This window comes from Dipodomys spectabilis, unplaced genomic scaffold (genome assembly GCF_019054845.1).
Source record: "Dipodomys spectabilis isolate Male_0828 unplaced genomic scaffold, ASM1905484v1 ptg000613l, whole genome shotgun sequence".
NCBI lineage: Eukaryota > Metazoa > Chordata > Mammalia > Rodentia > Heteromyidae > Dipodomys > Dipodomys spectabilis.
In genome coordinates this window covers 270,190-287,333 of record NW_024871290.1, presented here as the reverse complement: position 1 = coordinate 287,333, position 17,144 = coordinate 270,190, and the positions used below count along the sequence as shown (strand labels likewise).

The 17,144-nt window shown below is 48.0% G+C and overlaps 3 protein-coding genes across 3 annotated transcripts; 2 read left to right on the top strand and 1 right to left on the bottom strand.

Annotated features, from left to right (window-relative positions):
- Positions 1 to 3,320: 3,320 nt before the first annotated feature.
- Positions 3,321 to 4,799, bottom strand: LOC122100977 (PRAME family member 12-like). The gene has a single exon (XM_042671355.1). It carries the CDS (start codon positions 4,797 to 4,799, stop codon positions 3,321 to 3,323), a length of 1,479 nt encoding a protein of 492 aa, XP_042527289.1.
- A 4,947-nt stretch (positions 4,800 to 9,746) lies between these two features.
- On the top strand, positions 9,747 to 11,228 carry LOC122100976 (PRAME family member 8-like). The gene has a single exon (XM_042671354.1). It carries the CDS (start codon positions 9,747 to 9,749, stop codon positions 11,226 to 11,228), a length of 1,482 nt encoding a protein of 493 aa, XP_042527288.1.
- A 2,003-nt stretch (positions 11,229 to 13,231) lies between these two features.
- Positions 13,232 to 14,674, top strand: LOC122100975 (PRAME family member 12-like). The gene has a single exon (XM_042671353.1). The coding sequence runs from the start codon at positions 13,232 to 13,234 to the stop codon at positions 14,672 to 14,674; it is 1,443 nt and encodes a 480-aa protein (XP_042527287.1).
- The last annotated feature ends 2,470 nt before the right edge of the window (positions 14,675 to 17,144 follow it).

The window sequence follows — 17,144 nt, the reverse complement described above, 5'->3', positions numbered from 1 at the left end:
CTTCCTTCCTTCCTTCCTTCCTTCCTTCCTTCCTTTCTTTCTTTCTTTCTTTCTTTCTTTCTTTCTTTCTTTCTTTCTTCCTTTCTTTCTTCTTGTTTCCTTGCTGGTGGAGGAGAAAAGAAGAAACAGGCTGGAGAATTTATTGAGCAACAGTGAGGGGTAGCAATCTTACTGTGGGATTGGAGATTGTGCAAGTAGATGGGGCTGGAATTAGGCTTTTATACGGTCTGAGCAAGGAGGTAGAGGTTACTTTGGTTCTGTACAGGGGCGGTGACTGCAGATGTGGACAGAAGATAAGGTAGGTGCGCATAGAGAATATTGGCTGCCTTATCTTTAGGGAGCAGAGGGGAGCGATCTTACTTCCAAAGTCTCAAGCTTTGTACTGTTCACACAGCTCTCCATCTGTCTTGTCTTGGCTGACTTTCTTGGGGTCCAGTTCCCAGCCTTCTGGCATTCCAACCTCCTAACCCTTTCCTGCCTCACAGCTCAGCCTCAGCGTCCCCTACAGGTTAGGCCTACAATAGAATGTGGATGGCCAAGCTTAGGTCCCATTGCTCAGCCTCTGTCAAGCTTGTCCATGCACACCTGGGGTCTAACCTGGCATCTGGATGCACCTGAGATAATACACTGGATCTCATTCCTTCAATAAGAGTTTATCACAGGGCCTGGGTGCAGTCCCTGAGCTCTATTGCTCAAGGCTAGCATTCCGCCTCTTGAGCCACAGGACCACTTCCAGTAATCTAGTGGTTTGTTGGAAATAAGAGTCTCATGGACTTTGCCACCCAGGCTGGCTTGGAACTGAGATCCTCATCTCTCAGTCTCCTGAGTAGCGAGGATTACAGACATGAGCCACCAGCTCTTGGAAGTTCCTTTCATTTCTCATACAGCCATTGGGGACTGAAGTTCTGGGTGGGTCAGCCAGACTGGAGTTGTGGGACCCCCTTCCCCATGTGGAATTTGGAGGGTGTGAGATCCTGGTGACTCTGGTGGAGTCCTTGCTGCTGGGCTGGCAGACCGGTTCCCCTTCACCGGCCCATCCCCTGGGGCTGCATTCACTGATTCACCCTTTTGCTGCAGTGAAGTTTCTAAAAGTAACTGGAAGATTCCCTCCCTGGAGCCTCATTCTCCTGGATGAGGTCACAGCACTGGATGTGCACGGGCAGATAACCAAGCATGTTTTCCAGCTCGTGCTTTTCTGCTGATGAGAACCTCAGCTGCAGAGTCTGAGGGCATGCTCTCCAGACCTCCAGGGGAGTCTGAAAGAAGGAGAGGGACACAGTGGCCACTGCAGCATAATAAGGCTTGTCACCCACAACACATCGTCTGCCTGCACTCCTGACATGTATGCTACCAGCCGGAGTCCCCGCTGAGCTGAAGCTTCAATGATCTTCTTCCTCCTCTTCTGCCTTCCCATGCCTGGAATTTCATCGCTCGATTCCAGTTCCTTCTCCAGAATGAAAGCCCTGGTCCGGGTAGATGGAGACGTGATGATTGTGGGGTTTTTCCCCCTCAACGTTTTGGAACTGGACTGTAGGGAAGATGGCTCTGCCCAGGATGAGCACAGGACACCATGGGACATGCCATCTCAGCACCTAGCAACAAGAAACCTGCTAGACCCTCAGGACAGAGCTAGTCCTGGTGATGAGGTCTACCCCGAGACACTTGGAAAAAACTGCACAGATGAGGGTGGATGGTGCGACATCCTAAATGGAGTCACTCTGTGCTTGCCCTTCAAAACTCACCAGAGCCAGGAGGTCAAAAGAAAATATTTATAAGTATGCCTATTTAATGCCCATACCTGTCTTTCTTGTAAGTGGACAGGAACTAAAACTCTTGACCTTGATACCTTCTATGTCTACTTATAAGGGGTCTCCCATACATCCTCTGTAGTGCAAACATCTGTAATCCAGGTATCTATAGTCCAGTTACAGTAAGATCAAGGCCTCCCACTGGGACCTTAACCACTGCAATCCAGCCCTAGCTTCGGAGTGGTTATTATAACCAGTCCGTTTTGCTCTCCCTTATGCAGTTGCTGGATATTAATCAGTCAGAAGTAGTCAGGGACCTGATCCACCAGTCACAGGGCCACCTGGATTGCAAGAGAGAGGGACTTGCCAGATCATCCACCGTTTGCCCTTTCCACTGTGACTGGAAGGCTGCCGGTCCCTCTGTGTTTGTGTGCCCTCTAGTAATGTTTTGACTTACTGTTCAGTCTCTGCCTCATAAGACTTCTTTCAGATTTCAGCCAAGGATGCTTACATGTGTTCACCACCCAGGAACGGTTACTGCTGCCTCCTCCTGGACCACATGACAGCTCTGCCTTCTATCCCCAAGCTTAACTCCACCTGCTAGCAGGAAGTAGCTATAGAGATTTGGTGCTCCTTTTTAACTATCAAAAGTTTGGAATGTTAAGCCTGCTCAGGGAACAATGGACCCTTCTCTTCTCTCTTCTCCAGGGGAAAGCATATGTGGATGCACAACCCTTTGGTATCCCCAAGGGACATCAGGCAGACCAACCTAGAAGTCCCTGCCCAGCACTGTAAATCTAGGTAACTGGTGTACCCGGGAGTACTGGGAGGACCCCATGCTAATGGGTCACTTCTACATTGGTAGCCATACCCCCTCTTCCCTGCCCTAAGTTGGCTCTCTGCACACCAACAGATCATGAAAGCCGCAAGATGGGCTCTCCCCAATGAACTCCCTTCTGCCTGAACCACGTGGCATTCTCCTCTCAGAAAACTGTACGCTTTGATGCTGAGAAATAATAACATTGTACATATTATTTTGGAAATGACTTTATTGATTCATTAATACAGTAAATTGTGAACAGTCAAGGACTGCCCTAGAACATGAGCCAGTTGCTCACAATCATTTAGAAAAACAAGGTCATGGTCCAGTTCTTTCCAGGCTGAATCCACTACAGATTCCTGATAATGTGTGCCCATGTAGCCCAACATAGTTATGATTGAAATGAAAAGTCCAGAAACAGAGGTTCTCTCTTCCACCCATTCTGAATGTTGGGGACGGTGCTCCTGGAGAATGCTCTTATGTCAGATCTTTCATTTTGTCCTTTATTTCTTATTTTTGCCAGTCCTATGACTTGAAATAAGGACCTAGACACTGTCTGAGCTTCTTTTCTTAAGGTTAATACTCTGCCACATGAAGAACAGTGCCACTTCCACCTTTTTCTGTGTGTGTGGTACTGATGAATCAAACAAGGGCTTCGTGCAAGCCAGGTGAGCACTCCATCACTGAGCCACAATCCTAACCCCAACTTTCATTTTGGAGTGCTCAGATGAGAGCCCAGGAGAGGCTCCTGACTACAGAGGCAGAGTAGGAAGGCGAGGAAGATTCTTGACGGTGACCACCCAGTAGCCATCAGGCCCCAGGGTGTAAAAGGTCCAGTATTTGTGATGATGACAGAAATCGATACAGATCTGGACCTTCTGAGTAGTCCCCATGTCTCTCAATGACTGCTCCAACCGAGTCTGAACCTGGGCAAATCTCTCAGGTTCAAAGTCCCCTACCCACCGTTCATGATGGGGGTAGCACTCCAGAGGGGCAGGATAGATCCCTTGTCTCAAACAGTCCAGTCTGGCTGTGTGGCTCAGGAGGCTCTGCAGGACAGAAATGGAGATGTGGTTTCCATAGAAACTGAAGAAGCTGAGCTGGGAGCACAGGCTCAGGGCGGGCAGCATGCCCAAGAGCTGGGGATCCATGATGGCACAGTCCTCCAGGGCCAGCGTCTCCAGGGTGCCGGCCGCGTGCTCCAGTAGGACTCTCAGGGGCTCAGGACTGAAGTTGTCCAGGGGCAAACTCCTCAGACGCAGGTGCTTGAGCTGCCTGGAGCAGGGCCACTGGGACAGGAACCACAAGTCAGCCTCCTTCAGTGGACACGAACTCAGAGACAAGGTCTTCAAAAGGGTGAGGTTCCTGAGGATGGTGGGCAGGCGACCATAAAGGAAGAAGACGTCATGCACATACAGCTCCTGCAAATGCTGCAGCTGTCCCAGATGTACAGCATATTTGTAGGAATATGAGAAATTCTTGTGTCTGCAAGTGACGTTCACTCTCATCCTGGACAATTGGAGGATGCGAAGGTTCTTCATCTGACTTAGGTAAGGGGCAACTTTTTTCATGGTTTCTCGATGCCAGAATTTATGCACCTTTAGCTCCTGGATGGAGTCCAGCCTCACCACACGCAGAGCCCTCTGGATTTCAGAGATGGAGCCAGAGAGAATCTGCATCTTCGTGGAGCACAGGTGGACTCGTTCTCTCCTCTCCCTGACCCACTGGAGCAGGTGGCCTTGGAGAGCATCCTGGGCACCATCTTTGATGGTCAGGTCCATGAGTAAAATCAAGGGCGGCTCTTCAGTCATCATTGAACCACAGTTCTCTGTTGGCCTGTCAGTCAGGACATCAGGATAAGAGATTCGGGCCATTGAAGGGTAGCCCTGTATCCAGATCTTTGGGTGCTCATTCCGCAGGTCGAGGACTTGCAGTTTCCACCGACTGGGGAGCTCCTTCTTGGCAAGTAGAAGGTCGAGACCAGCCAGGACAGCATTCAAGGTTTCCAGGTCTGGAGACTCTGCTAGGTCACCCAGGGGTAGGCAGGAGAAGGGCCAGGCCTGCACCAGGGCTTTCAGCATCTCTGTGTGGGCCCTGGCATAGACCTCCACGAACAGCGAAGGGAACAGCAACACCGGTAGATCCTCCAGGGCAGAGATGGCCAGGGCCTGGTTGCTCAGCAGGCTCTGCATGGCCAGATACTGGAGCGAGGGTGGGGTCCTGCGGCTCATCTTCACAGCCAGAAGTGGAACAGATGTGGACCAGGTGTGCAGGATTCTCTGAATCCCAGCAGGGCCAGGCACTCAAGGCAGACTCCAAGCTTCTGCTCTTTTTTTGTCCTTTGGCATCTTTATACTCCAGTCCCATCCTCCCTTCTGTGTATCTACCAATGGGAGAGCAGATTCTGATGGGATTTCTGAGTAACACCCACCAAACCTTGGCTGGGTCTAATGGTTTAGATTACTTGAAACAGAGATTGTACCCAGACTGATAGGATTATTGGCAGGACTCACTGGGCCCAGCTTCCATTTCAAATGTGTAACACACACACACACACACACACACACACACACACACACACACACACACATTTCCTGTGCTTATTTTTTATCCCTTTGAGAAATTTCCACAATATTCCACTGCCTTGAGCCTGCAAAAGTTCCAAGAACATCAGCCAGCCCAATCTTATAGCATGCACAAACACTTCTCTAGAAAATTATTTTCCTCCCTCCCTTCCTTCCTTCCTTCCTTTTTTTCATTCTTTCTTTCCTTCCTTCCTTTGTTCCTTCCTTCGTTCCTTCATTCATTCATTTGTTCGTTCATTCGGTCGTTCGTTCCTTCCTTCCTTCCTTTCTGTCTTTTTTTTATTGTTCATCTCACAACTTGAATTGAGGGCCTGGCCAGTATCCTTGAGCTTCTTTTCCTCAATGCTTTTGCTCCAACATTTGAACCACAACAGTACTTTCCTCTTTTTTCTGTGGAGTTTATTGAAGATAGGATTATAAGTCATGGCAGAGATATGGCTGTTTATCAGAAAACCAGAGAAATACAGTGAGAAATGTCAAGGCAGAGTCCCTAAAAAAGATGGATAACATGGCAGGATTACCAAACACTTCTCAGTCCTCACTCTCAATGTTAACAGACTTAACTCTTTAATTCAATGACATAGATTCACTAGTAGGATAAAAGAGCAAGATCTATCCATGTGCAAGACACATCTTGCCAAGAAAAACAAACATTTTGAATGTTTGCATTTTGAATAAATCTTTTCAAGAAAATTGCTCCCATAAACAGGTTGGAGTAGCAATAATAATATCAGAAAAAATAGATTTCAATTTAAAATTAGAAGAGACAAAGGGCATTACAAACTAATAAAGGGATCTCTGCTAGAAGTTTCTAACAATTCTAAATATCTATTCACCAATACCAGAGCACCCAACTTCATCAAACTAAAACTACAGGACCTAAAAAACATATAGAATCAAAAATAGTAATTGTTGGTGATTTTAACACACCACTGTTGCACTGAATAAATGAACCCATAAAGTGTAACAGAAAAACCTCAGAACTGAATCCCCTAAATATCTGCATTGACTGACTAGACTTCACAGACACCTAGAATATTTGACCAGGCATCATCAGAATACATATTTTTCTGAGAAGCACATGGAATATTTTCCAAAACAAATAACATGTAAGTCTGTGCGGAAAATCTGCACAAGTTCTGAAATATTAAAATTATTCCCAGCATTCTGTCAGACCACATGCTGTATTATTATAGTTCAATATAAACAGTCATCATGGGCTGGGAAGGTAGCTCAGTGGTAGAGCACTTACCTTGCATGCATGAGGCCCTGGGTTCCATTCCTCAGCACCAGATAAGCAGAAAAAAGCCATAAGTAGCTCTGTGGCTCAAGTGGTAGGGTGCTAGCCTTAAGCTGAAGAGGTGAGGGATGGCGCCCAGGCACAGAGTTCAGCCCACCATTATTGACCACACATACACACACACACACACACACACACACACACACACACACACACTCACACACCAACCAGTCATCATAAAATCTCTATAACTCATGGAGACTGAATAATATATTGTTGCAGAAGAAGTGGTTCATTGAAAAGATCAGAATGGAAGTAGAAACACAGGATGGAAGATAGACAGCCTGTGCCACAAATAGTGCTGGCAGTATTGGCTATCCACATGCAGAAAACTGAAGTTAGATCCTTCCATAACACATCACACAAGAGTCAGTTCCCATTAGATCAAAGACGTCAATGGAACACCAGACCCCCTGGAAATATTACTGGAAGGGATAGGAGAAGCAGGAAGGCTCCTTGGCATAGGCCAAAACTTCCTAAATAAAGATCCAGAATCACCACAAGTTAAATAATAACTAGATGAATGGAACTGAAAAAACTGAAGAGCTTCTGCACGGCAAAGGACACAGTAGCAAGACAAATAGCCCACAGAATGGTATAAAATCTTTACTTGCATTTCATCTGACAAGTGCCTCCTATCTAAAATGTAAGTACAGCTAAACAAATTAAACCTACCAAAAACAAAACCTCAAAGAAACGACTAGCCAGCTAGAGATTTAAAGAGCGATTTCTATATAAAAGAAACATGAATGGCCCATAGACACATGAAGAGGTGCTCCACATCCCGAGCCATGAAAGGAATACAAATCAAATCAACTTTGAGATTCTACCTCATCCCAATTAGAATGGCTATTATCAAAAAACAAAAAAAAAATCCAAAAATCCCTAACAATAACAGATGATATTGAGGATATAGCCAAAAGGGAACAATACTATAAATGTTGGTGGGGAATGTAGACTTGTGTAACTACTAAGGAAGGCAGTATGGAGGTTCCCCAACTAACCATCCATTAAACTTCATTCTTATGCAAATGGCCCAAACCAGGCCACATTAAAACAGCACAACCCTGGTCTCTGCGGCATTGATACCCTAGCTAACATATGGAGCCAACCCAGTTGCCCCTCAGTGGATAAATGAATGAGGAAAATTTGGTATATATATCCCATGGAACTTTATGCTTCCATCAGAAAGAATGATATTTCCCTACTCATGTGGAAATGGAAGACTTTGAGAAAATTACACTAAGTAAAGTAAGCCAGACCCAAAGAAACAGAATGCATGGTTTCCCTCATTTGTTATCATTCAAATGTGGCTATAAATCTATGGTAAATCCAAAGGATAGTAAAAGACTTGGACATGATTAATCAAACAGCCTTGTAAATACTCACACAGTGAGAAGAACGTAGGATATGCTTAGAAAAGGATCACAAGGGTTCAATTTGCATGATGGGATCATATAAAATGATGCTAATCAAAATGAACTCTAAGAAATGGAAGCTAGCCCGATTTTATTGCACTCTCTGTTCCTTTTATTTCATTTTTCTTTCTTTTTTGCCTCTTTTCATTGTTTTTTATTTCTGTGCCTTTGTCTTGTATGCACATTTATTTCATTTGGGAGAGGATGGGGAATCATGGAAATGGTGGGAAATGAACTTTACACTTTGGAGGGGAGGTCAGTGGGAAGGAGAAAAAGTGGAAGGAATGAAGGACACCATTTTAAAGGAAATGTACTCAAATTGTAATCCTTCTGTATATCATCTTCACAATTAAATTTAAAGGTTAACAGAAAGCTTCTCAACGACTTTCTGGTCAGACTGGCTTTGAACTGCCATCCTGACATCTAGTCTTCCTGACTAGGAGAATTAAAGGTGTGAACCACCAAAGTCCTGTGTAAGTCAATATTCTTTCTTTTTCTGTCCTTCCCTCTCTCCCTCCCTCCCTCCCTCTCCCTCCCTCTCTGTTTCCCTCCCTTCATCCCTCCCTAACTTCCTTCCTTCCTTCCTTCCTCCCTCCCTCCCTCCCTCCCTCCCTCTCTCCCACACCCCTCTTCTCCTTTCTTTCCTTCCTGCCTTCCTACTTTTTGGTGTGCTAGGTGAAGAGGAGGTGAATATTTCTTATTCTCAAGTCATGTTTCATCAAATCGCAGTGACTACAGTTTAACTACTGAGAATTCTCATCCAAGAGTACACAGGAGCTTAAGAAATAGATTTAATGTTCTCATGAGGGAGCATTCAGTATTTGATGGCAATTCCCCTACACAACATCTTTTCAGCAAAATTAGATCTATGTGTGTTGAACCTTGATGCTGGCTTGTTTCAGGTTTTTTTGTGCCAGTTGTGATTATCTGTTTAAATCTTAGAGAGAGGGCCTCTTTGTCTTGTCACTCAAAAGAAAATTAGCTGCTGCTGTCCAGTGTATCACACCGGTAGTCATATGCACTCAGGAGGCTGAACTCTGAGTTCATGATTCAATGCCAGCAACACAGATGAGTCCAAGGGACTCTTGTCTCCAGTAAACCCACCAAGAAACAGAAGTGGAGCTGTGGCTTGAGTGGTAGGCCATCAGCCCTGAGGGAAAAAGCCAAGTCAAAACAAGAGGACCTGAGTACCTTCATATAAGGAGAGAGACAGGGAGGGAGGGGGGGGAGACAGAGAAAGAAGAGAGAGAGAGGAGAGAGAGGGAGGGAGGGAAGTAGGAGGGAGGGTAACATAAGAGAAGGCAGACAGGAAGGAAGGAAGGAAGGAAGTGAAGAAAGGAGGATGGAAAGGAAAGAAAGAAAAAAGGGAAGAAGACAGAATAAAAAGAAGGAAGGAGGGAAGGAGGGAAAGAAATAAGGAAATTAAACTCGTTGTGAATGCTATAAGGTTGGACTGAGAGATTTTCTTTGAGCCTTTTGCTGGCTCAGGGCAGAGTAACATCGGTGGGAATGTCTGGAGGGAACAGGATATAAAGGAGGGAAGTCTCTGTGTCCATTTTATTTCAGCTTTGAAAGAGAAGCTTGACTGAGTGGGTCTGGTCTATAATGCCATCGGTTTTGTCCCGGAATCCCAGTTTGAATTAATCTCGAAGCTGGCACCTTTCCAGGTGTGCTGGGTGTGTCTCAGAAATCCCATCAGAGGCTGCTCTCTGATTGGTGGATCTGCAGTGCTGAGGGTGGGGTTGGATTATAAAGATGCCCAGGGTCCAGAAAAGAGCAGAGTGCTCTGGAGTCTGCAGTGGGTGCCTGGCCGTGCTGGGTGGCAGAGAGCCCCTCACAACTGGTCCACTTCTGATCCACATCTCATCCATCAAGATGAGCCTCAGGAACCCACCCTCCTTCCAGCATCTGGCCATGCAAAGCCTACTGAGCAACCCATCCTGGGCCATCTCTGCCATGGAGACTCTGCCGGTACTGGTCTTCCCTTCACTCTTCATGGAGGTCTATGCCAGGGCCCACACAGAGGTGCTGAAGGCCCTGGTCCAGGCCTGGCCCTTCTGCTGCCTCCCCCTGGGGGACCTGGCAGAGTCTCCAGACCTGGAAACCTTCAAGGCTGTCCTGGATGGGCTCGACCTGCTACTGGCCAAGAAGGAGCGCCCCAGTCGGTGGAAACTGCAAGTGCTCAGTCTGCGGAAGGAGCACCCCAACATCTGGACATGGGGGTACCCTTCGATGGCCCGTATCTCTTATCCAGACATCCTGACTGACAAGCCAACAGAGAGCCACTGCTCAGGGATGACTGAAGAGCAGCCCTTGATGATCACCATGGATCTGACCATCAAAGATGGCAACCAGGATGCTCTCCAAGCCCACCTGCTCCACTGGGCCAGGGAGAGGAGAGAAAGAGTTCAGCTGTGCTCCAGGAAGCTGCAGATTTGGTCTGACTCCATCTCTGAAATCCAGAAGGCTCTGCATGTGGTGAGGCTGGATTCCATCCAGGAACTGGTGGTGAGTGAATTCTGGAATCGAGAGACTATGAAGATCTTTGCCCCTTACCTCAGCCAGATGAAGAATCTTCACCTCCTGAAGCTCTCCAAGATGCGTGCCGACTTCTACACTGCCAGCCAAAAGAACTCTTGGTATTCCTGGAACATTGGGGCCCATCTGGGCCAGCTGCAGCATCTCCGGGAGCTTCATGTGCACGAAGTCCTCTTCCTTTATGGAAAGCTTCCCGCCTTCCTCAGGAGCCTGAGGCCTTTGAAGGCCTTGTCTCTGACTGCCTGTGCACTGCAGGAGGCCGACCTGAGGTTTCTGTCCCAGGCTCCCTGCACCAGGCAGCTCCAGCACCTGCGTCTGACCAGTTTGTTCATGGATAACTCCAGTCCTGAGTCCCTGCGAGACCTGCTGGAGCACACAGCCAGCACCCTGGAGACCCTGGCCCTGGAGGACTGTGCCTTCACAGATGCCCATCTCTCAGCCATCCTGCCGGGCCTGAGCCAGTGCTCCCAGCTCCGCTTCTTCAGTGTTTATGGGAACCATATCTCCATGGCCACCCTGTACAACCTCCTGAGCCACACGGCCGGGTTGGGCCACTTAAGCCGAGGCCTCTATCCTGCCCCTCTGGAGAGCTACCGCCCTCAGGAGTGGGGGCTAGGAAACATCGACCCTGAGAGACTTGCCCTGGTTCTGGCAAGTTTGGGGCAGGTATTGAGAGACCTGGGGCCAACCCAGAGGGTCCAAATCTGTACTGATTTCTGCCATCACCAGAACAAGTGCCAGTTCTACAGCCTGGGCCTGGATGGTTCCTGGGTGCTCACAGAGGAGGGGCTTCCCAGCCTTTCTGCTCTGTCTGTGTAGTCGGGCTCTTCTCTTCTGGAATCTCTTCTCAGCATCAGAATAAAAGCCAGGACATAAGAGGATTTTCTAGGGCCACAGACCCAAATGTTCAGCGTGGGTGGAAGAGACAGGGCTTATTGAGCAACCTGAGCAACTCCCTTTTTACTTAAGACCCCAGCTCAGTTCTGCAACTTAGCCCTTGACCTATGCCAGCCACAGACAGTCCTGGGAACCCTGGATGCCAGGATGTTGAGGTATCTGAAATAGCCTTGCACAGACAATCCTGGGAACCGGAGATGCCAGGATGTCAAGGTATCTGAAATTCCAGAACAGCCCTTCCTGGGATCTGGTGACCATTCTCTGAACTGGACACCTTGCAGTTTAGTATGCTTCCTCTTGAAGACTGCCCTGTGCAAGCCGACCAGTGCAAATTACGTCAGCCCCCTGGATCTAACCAACAACCTGTTTCTGGTCCTTTCTCTCTGTATAGTGCGTCAATCATACTATGGAGTTGTTTTATGATTTTCCCAGGGTGTGTAGTGATTTGTTCCCAGATGTTATGATGTATGCAAAGCCCCTGCCTTCCCTCAAAAGTGTACAACAGCTGCTGTAACGCATGGCTTGGAGCCTCTCAGCATTGTAGGCTGCTGACTTGTACACAGCGGGAGGGAGGAGAGGGGTTGAGAGGGGGGAGGGGAATAGGGAGACCAAGCTTCAGTTTGCAATAAAGACTCCTTTGCTTTTACATTGGTGATGGTCTCTCGTGGTCTTTTGGGTAAGGATTTCCGAATCCAGCTTTACATTATGATCCTGAGATTTTCAGGTCAATTGTAGCTCTGGAGCCCAGGTGTTTCTGGGTACTTTCGGGGTACATGTGTCCTATGCAACCACCATCAGAAATCTCAAATGAATTCTGCCTAGAAAGAACTCAAATACAATCTTCTCTTTCTAAATCGTTGTAAGCAAACCTCTGACTGTGTACAGTTTTCTATGTCTACACATCAATTAATTCATTTCCAAGGAAAAGAGAACAATAAGCAGAATGATGTCATTTCTCAGAATCCAAAAATCAGAGTACTGCTTCTGCCCAGAATTCTAGCTCCTGAAACACTTAGAAATCTGAGAATCACAGTTCAAAGACAGCCTGGTCAGAAAAGTCCACAAGACTCTCATTTCTAGTGAACCACCAGAAAACCAGAAGTGGAGCTGTGGGTCAATGTGGTAGAGTACTGGCCTTGAGCAAAAGAACTCTGCATTCAAAGGCAAGATCAGTAACAACAACCCAAAGAGTACTTGCATAGCATACAAGGAGAGAGGGGGAAGGAGGGAGGGAGGGAGGGATGGTGAGAGAGAAGGTGAGAGAGAGCAGAAAAAGGGTTAGAAAAAGAAAAAAGAGACAGAGAGAGAGGGTGAGAGAAAAAGCAAGAGCAAGAAAGAGGGAGAGAAAGAAAAGAGACAAAGGGCAGGAGGGAAGGAGGGAGGGGCAACGTAAGCAAAGGAGGACAGGAGGGAAGGAAGAGAAAGAATTTTCTTGAGAAGTGTTTGTGGATGCTATCAGATTGGGCTGGCTGATGTTCTTGGAACATTTGCAGTCTCAAGGCAGTGAAATATCTGTGGAACTTTCTCAAAGGGTTAACAAATAAGGGCCGGAAGTGTGTGTGTGTGTGTGTGTGTTACACATTTGAAATGGAAGCTGGGCTCAGTGGGTCCTGCCTTTAATCCTATCAGTCTGGGTAGAATCTCTGTTTCAATTAATCTAGATGGTTAGACCCAGCGAAGGTGTGGTCGGTGTTACTCAGAAATCCCATCAGAAACTGCTCTCCCATTGGTAGATACACAGAGGGGAGGGTGGGACTAGGATATAAAGATGCCAAAGAGCCACAAAAAAGCAGAGGCCTGGAGTCTGCCTTGTATGCCTGGCCCTGCTGGGATTCAGAGAGTCCTGCACACCTGGTCCATATCTACTCCACTTCTGGCCTGTGAAGATGAGCCACAGAACCCTACCCTCGCTCCAGCATCTGGCCATGCAGAGCCTGCTGAGCAACCAGGCTCTGGCCATCTCTGCCCTGGAGGATCTACCGGTGTTGCTGTTCCCTTCCCTGTTCATGGAGGTCTATGCCAGGGCCCACACAGAGATGCTGAAGGCCCTGGTGCAGGCCTGGCCCTTTCCCTGCCTCCCCCTGGGGGACCTGGCAGAGTCTCCAGACCTGCAAACCTTCAAGGCTGTCCTGGATGGGCTCGATCTGCTACTGGCCAAGAAGGAGCGCCCCAGTCGGTGGAAACTGCAAGTCCTCGACCTGCGGAATGACCACCCCAACATCTGGATACAGGGCTATCCTTCAATGGCCCAAATCTCTTATCCAGATGTCCCTACTGACAGGCCAACAGAGAGCTGTGGTTCAATGATGACTGACGAGCAGCCCTTGATTTTACTCATGGACTTGACCATCAAAGATGGTGCCCAGGATGCTCTCCAAGCCCACCTGCTCCAGTGGGCCAGAGAGAGGCAAGAACAAGTCCAGCTGTGCTCCAGGAAGCTGCGGATTCTGTCTGGCTCCATCTATAAAATCCAGAAGGCTCTGCGTGTGGTGAGACTGGACTCCATCCAGGAGCTGGTGGTGAGTAAATTCCCATGTAAAGAACTTGTGAAAACATTTGCCCCTTACCTGGGCCACATGAAGAACCTTCACATCCTCAACTTCTCCAAGATGTGTGGCAGCATCTTCACTTCCAGCTCCAGGAATGGCTGGTGTTCCTGCAAATTTGGGGCACAGCTGGGGCAGCTGCAGCATCTGCAGGAGCTTTATGTACACGATGTCTGCTTCCACTATGAACAGCCGCCCTCCATCCTCAGGACGCTGACGTCCTTAAAGACCTTGTCTCTGAGTTCATGTCTGCTGAGCGAAGCTCACCTGAGGTTCCTGTTCCAGTGTCCCTGCACCAAGCAGCTCAAGCACCTGCGTCTGAGGAGCCTGTCCACGGTCTGCTTCAGTCTTGAGACCCTGCTAGACCTGCTGAATGCAGTGGCCGGCACCCTGGAGACCCTGGCCCTGGAGGACTTAGCCTTCACGGATGTCCAGCTCTGGCCCATGCTGCCCGCCCTGAGCCAGTGTTCCCAGCTCAGGTTCTTCAGCTTCTATGGAAACCACATCTCCATGGCCGCCCTGCAGATCCTCCTGAGCCACACGGCCCAGATGGGCCATTTGAGACGAGGGCTCTATCCTGCCCCTCTGGAGAGCTACTACCCTCAAAATCAGTGGCCATGGGACATCCACCCAGAGAGATTTGCCCAGGTTCTTGCTGTCTTGGCACAGACTTTGAGGGACATGGGAGCAAGCCACAAAGTCCAGATCTGTACCAAATTCAGTCATTACCTGAACAAGTACCGATTCTATACCCTGGAGCCAAATGGCTCCTGGCTGCTCACAGAAGAGCATCTTTCTGGCCTTTCTACTCTGTCTTTGTAGTTGTGCACCTCTCTCCTAGAATTGCTTCCTAGCAGCAGAAATGAAAGCCAGGAAGAGCATTCTCCAGGAGGCACAGACCCCCGTGTTCAGTGTGGATGGAAAAGACAGGGTATCTGGTCCTGAGTTTGTCAGTTCAATTGTAACTCTGGAACCCCAGGAGTTTATGAGTGCTTTGGGGTTCCATGTGTTCTGTGCACACAGCAGCAGGAATCTCGAGTCAATTCTGCCTGGAAATAACTGGATCATGATTTTGTTTTTCTGAATGGTTGTAAAAAAAAAAACCCTAAGTAGTGGAATAATCCCTTACCATCTATAATTTTCTGTATCGATCAAAAATAAAAAAATGAAAAAGCATGAGTAGAAAGATATCATTTCTCAGCACTAAAGAATGAGGAGAGTGTGCATAGCTGGAGCCTTAACTACTCTGCAAGTCAGAGATCTGAGCGTTTCCATACATAGGCAGTCTGGGCACAGATATCTTTGAGACTCTTATCTCTAGTGAACCTCCAAAAGTGGCCAGAAGTGGAGCTGTGGCTCAAGTAGTAGAGTGCTGGCATTGTGAACCAAAGCTCAGAGATAGCACCTAGATGCAAGAACTGACACAAATACACAAACAAATAAACCCTTACCCGAGGTCTAGAATGGGGATTAAAAAGAAACTTGCAAGAAAGGAAGGGAGGGAGGGATATAGGCAGAGAGGGAGGGAGGGAGGGAAGGAAGGAAGGATGAAGAAGAATAGGAAGGGATTCAGAGAGGGAAAGAACTCCAGAGAAAAGATTTCCTGCAGGCTTTGTGGATGTTATCAATTCAGATGACTTCTCTCCTTGCATGCTTAGCAGTGGAACATCTGTGGGAATGTCTGGAGGGATTAAGGAATAAAAGTGGAGGTCATTTTGTTAAAGTGTGATTTACAATACAGAGAGAAGCTGGGCTGTGTGGGACAGGCCTTTAAACCTATCCCTTTTTGGTTAAAACCAATATTTGAATTAATCTCAAGTGCAAAAGTCAACCAAGGTATGCATGGTGTGTCTCAAAAATTCCATCAGAACCTGCTCTCTCATTGGCAGGTATGCAATGGTGAGGCTGGGGTAGGGCGTGAAGGCTTTCCAGGGATCAGAGAACAGAAGAAGAATTCTGGATTGCACAGTGATTGCCTGGGCCTGCTGGGATTCAGAGAGCCCTGCACACCTGGCCTATATCTGGTCCATCAAGATGAGCATTGGAGCCCCACCCTCACTCCAGCATCTGGCCATGCAGAGTCTGCTGAGCAACCAGGCCCTGGCCATCTTTGCTGTGGAAGATCTTCCTGTGCTGCTGTTCCCTTCACTGTTCATAGAGATCTATGCCCAGGGCCACACAGAGGTGCTGAAGGACCTGGGGCAGGCCTGGCCCTTCCCCTGCCTCCCCCTGAGGGATCTGGCAGAGTCTCCCAACCTGGAGACCTTCAATGCTGTCCTGGATGGGCTGGATCTACTACTTGCCAAGAAGGAGCTCCCAGGCGATGTAAACTACAAGTTATCAATCTGTGGAAATATGGACATGGGGGTCCGCCTCAATGCCCGAATCGCTTCTCCAGATGTTCTGACTGACAGGTGAGCTGTAAATCACTGCTCAGCAAAGACTGCAGAGAAACCCTTCGTGAAAATTATGCATCTGCTCATCGAAGATGGCACCCAGGATACTCTCCAAACCCACCTGCTCCACTGGACCAGGGAGAGGAGAGAATGAGTCCAGCTGTGCTCCAGGAAGCTGCAGATTTGGTCTGACTCCATCTCTGAAATCCAGAAGGCTCTGCTTGTGGTGAGGCTGGACTCCATCCAGGAACTGGTAGTGAGTTAATTTTGGCATCCAGGAATTAGGAGAGAACTTGCTCCTTACTTGGGTCGAATGAAGAACCTTCACATCCTCAACTGTCCCAACACAGGTGGTGACTTGGATCCTTACCCTCACAAGGAGTTCCTGTATCCCTGAATAATCAGGGAGCATCTAGGACAGCTGTAGCATTTCCTGGATCTTCATGTGCATCACATCGTCTTGGTTAATGCAAATATACCCGCCATCATCAGGAGCCTGCCGCCTTTGAAGACCTTGTCTCTGACTTCATGTCTGCTGAAGGTGTTATGCCAAGGTCACAGGACCCCCTCCAAGAAGACCACCAAGAGTCAGACTCTACAGCTGTTTTATTTAAATGGGCTGCAGCTCGGGCCTCTTCCTACATTCTGACACAGCTGAGCCCAGGAGGAGAGCCCCGAGCTAAGGAGTTGCAGGTCTTATAAAGGCACACAATCAACGAGGTTTTTTGATTACCATCATATGTTGCTTTGCTAGATAGAAACAAGCAACAAGTGGTCACTGCCTCACACTTTAACCTTTCATTCCCCCCTTGACTCATGGTCCTGAGCCATAATCTTGTAGCTCTGGCCCGAAACTAAACTCCAACATCTCTTGATGTTGAATGAGTATACCAATA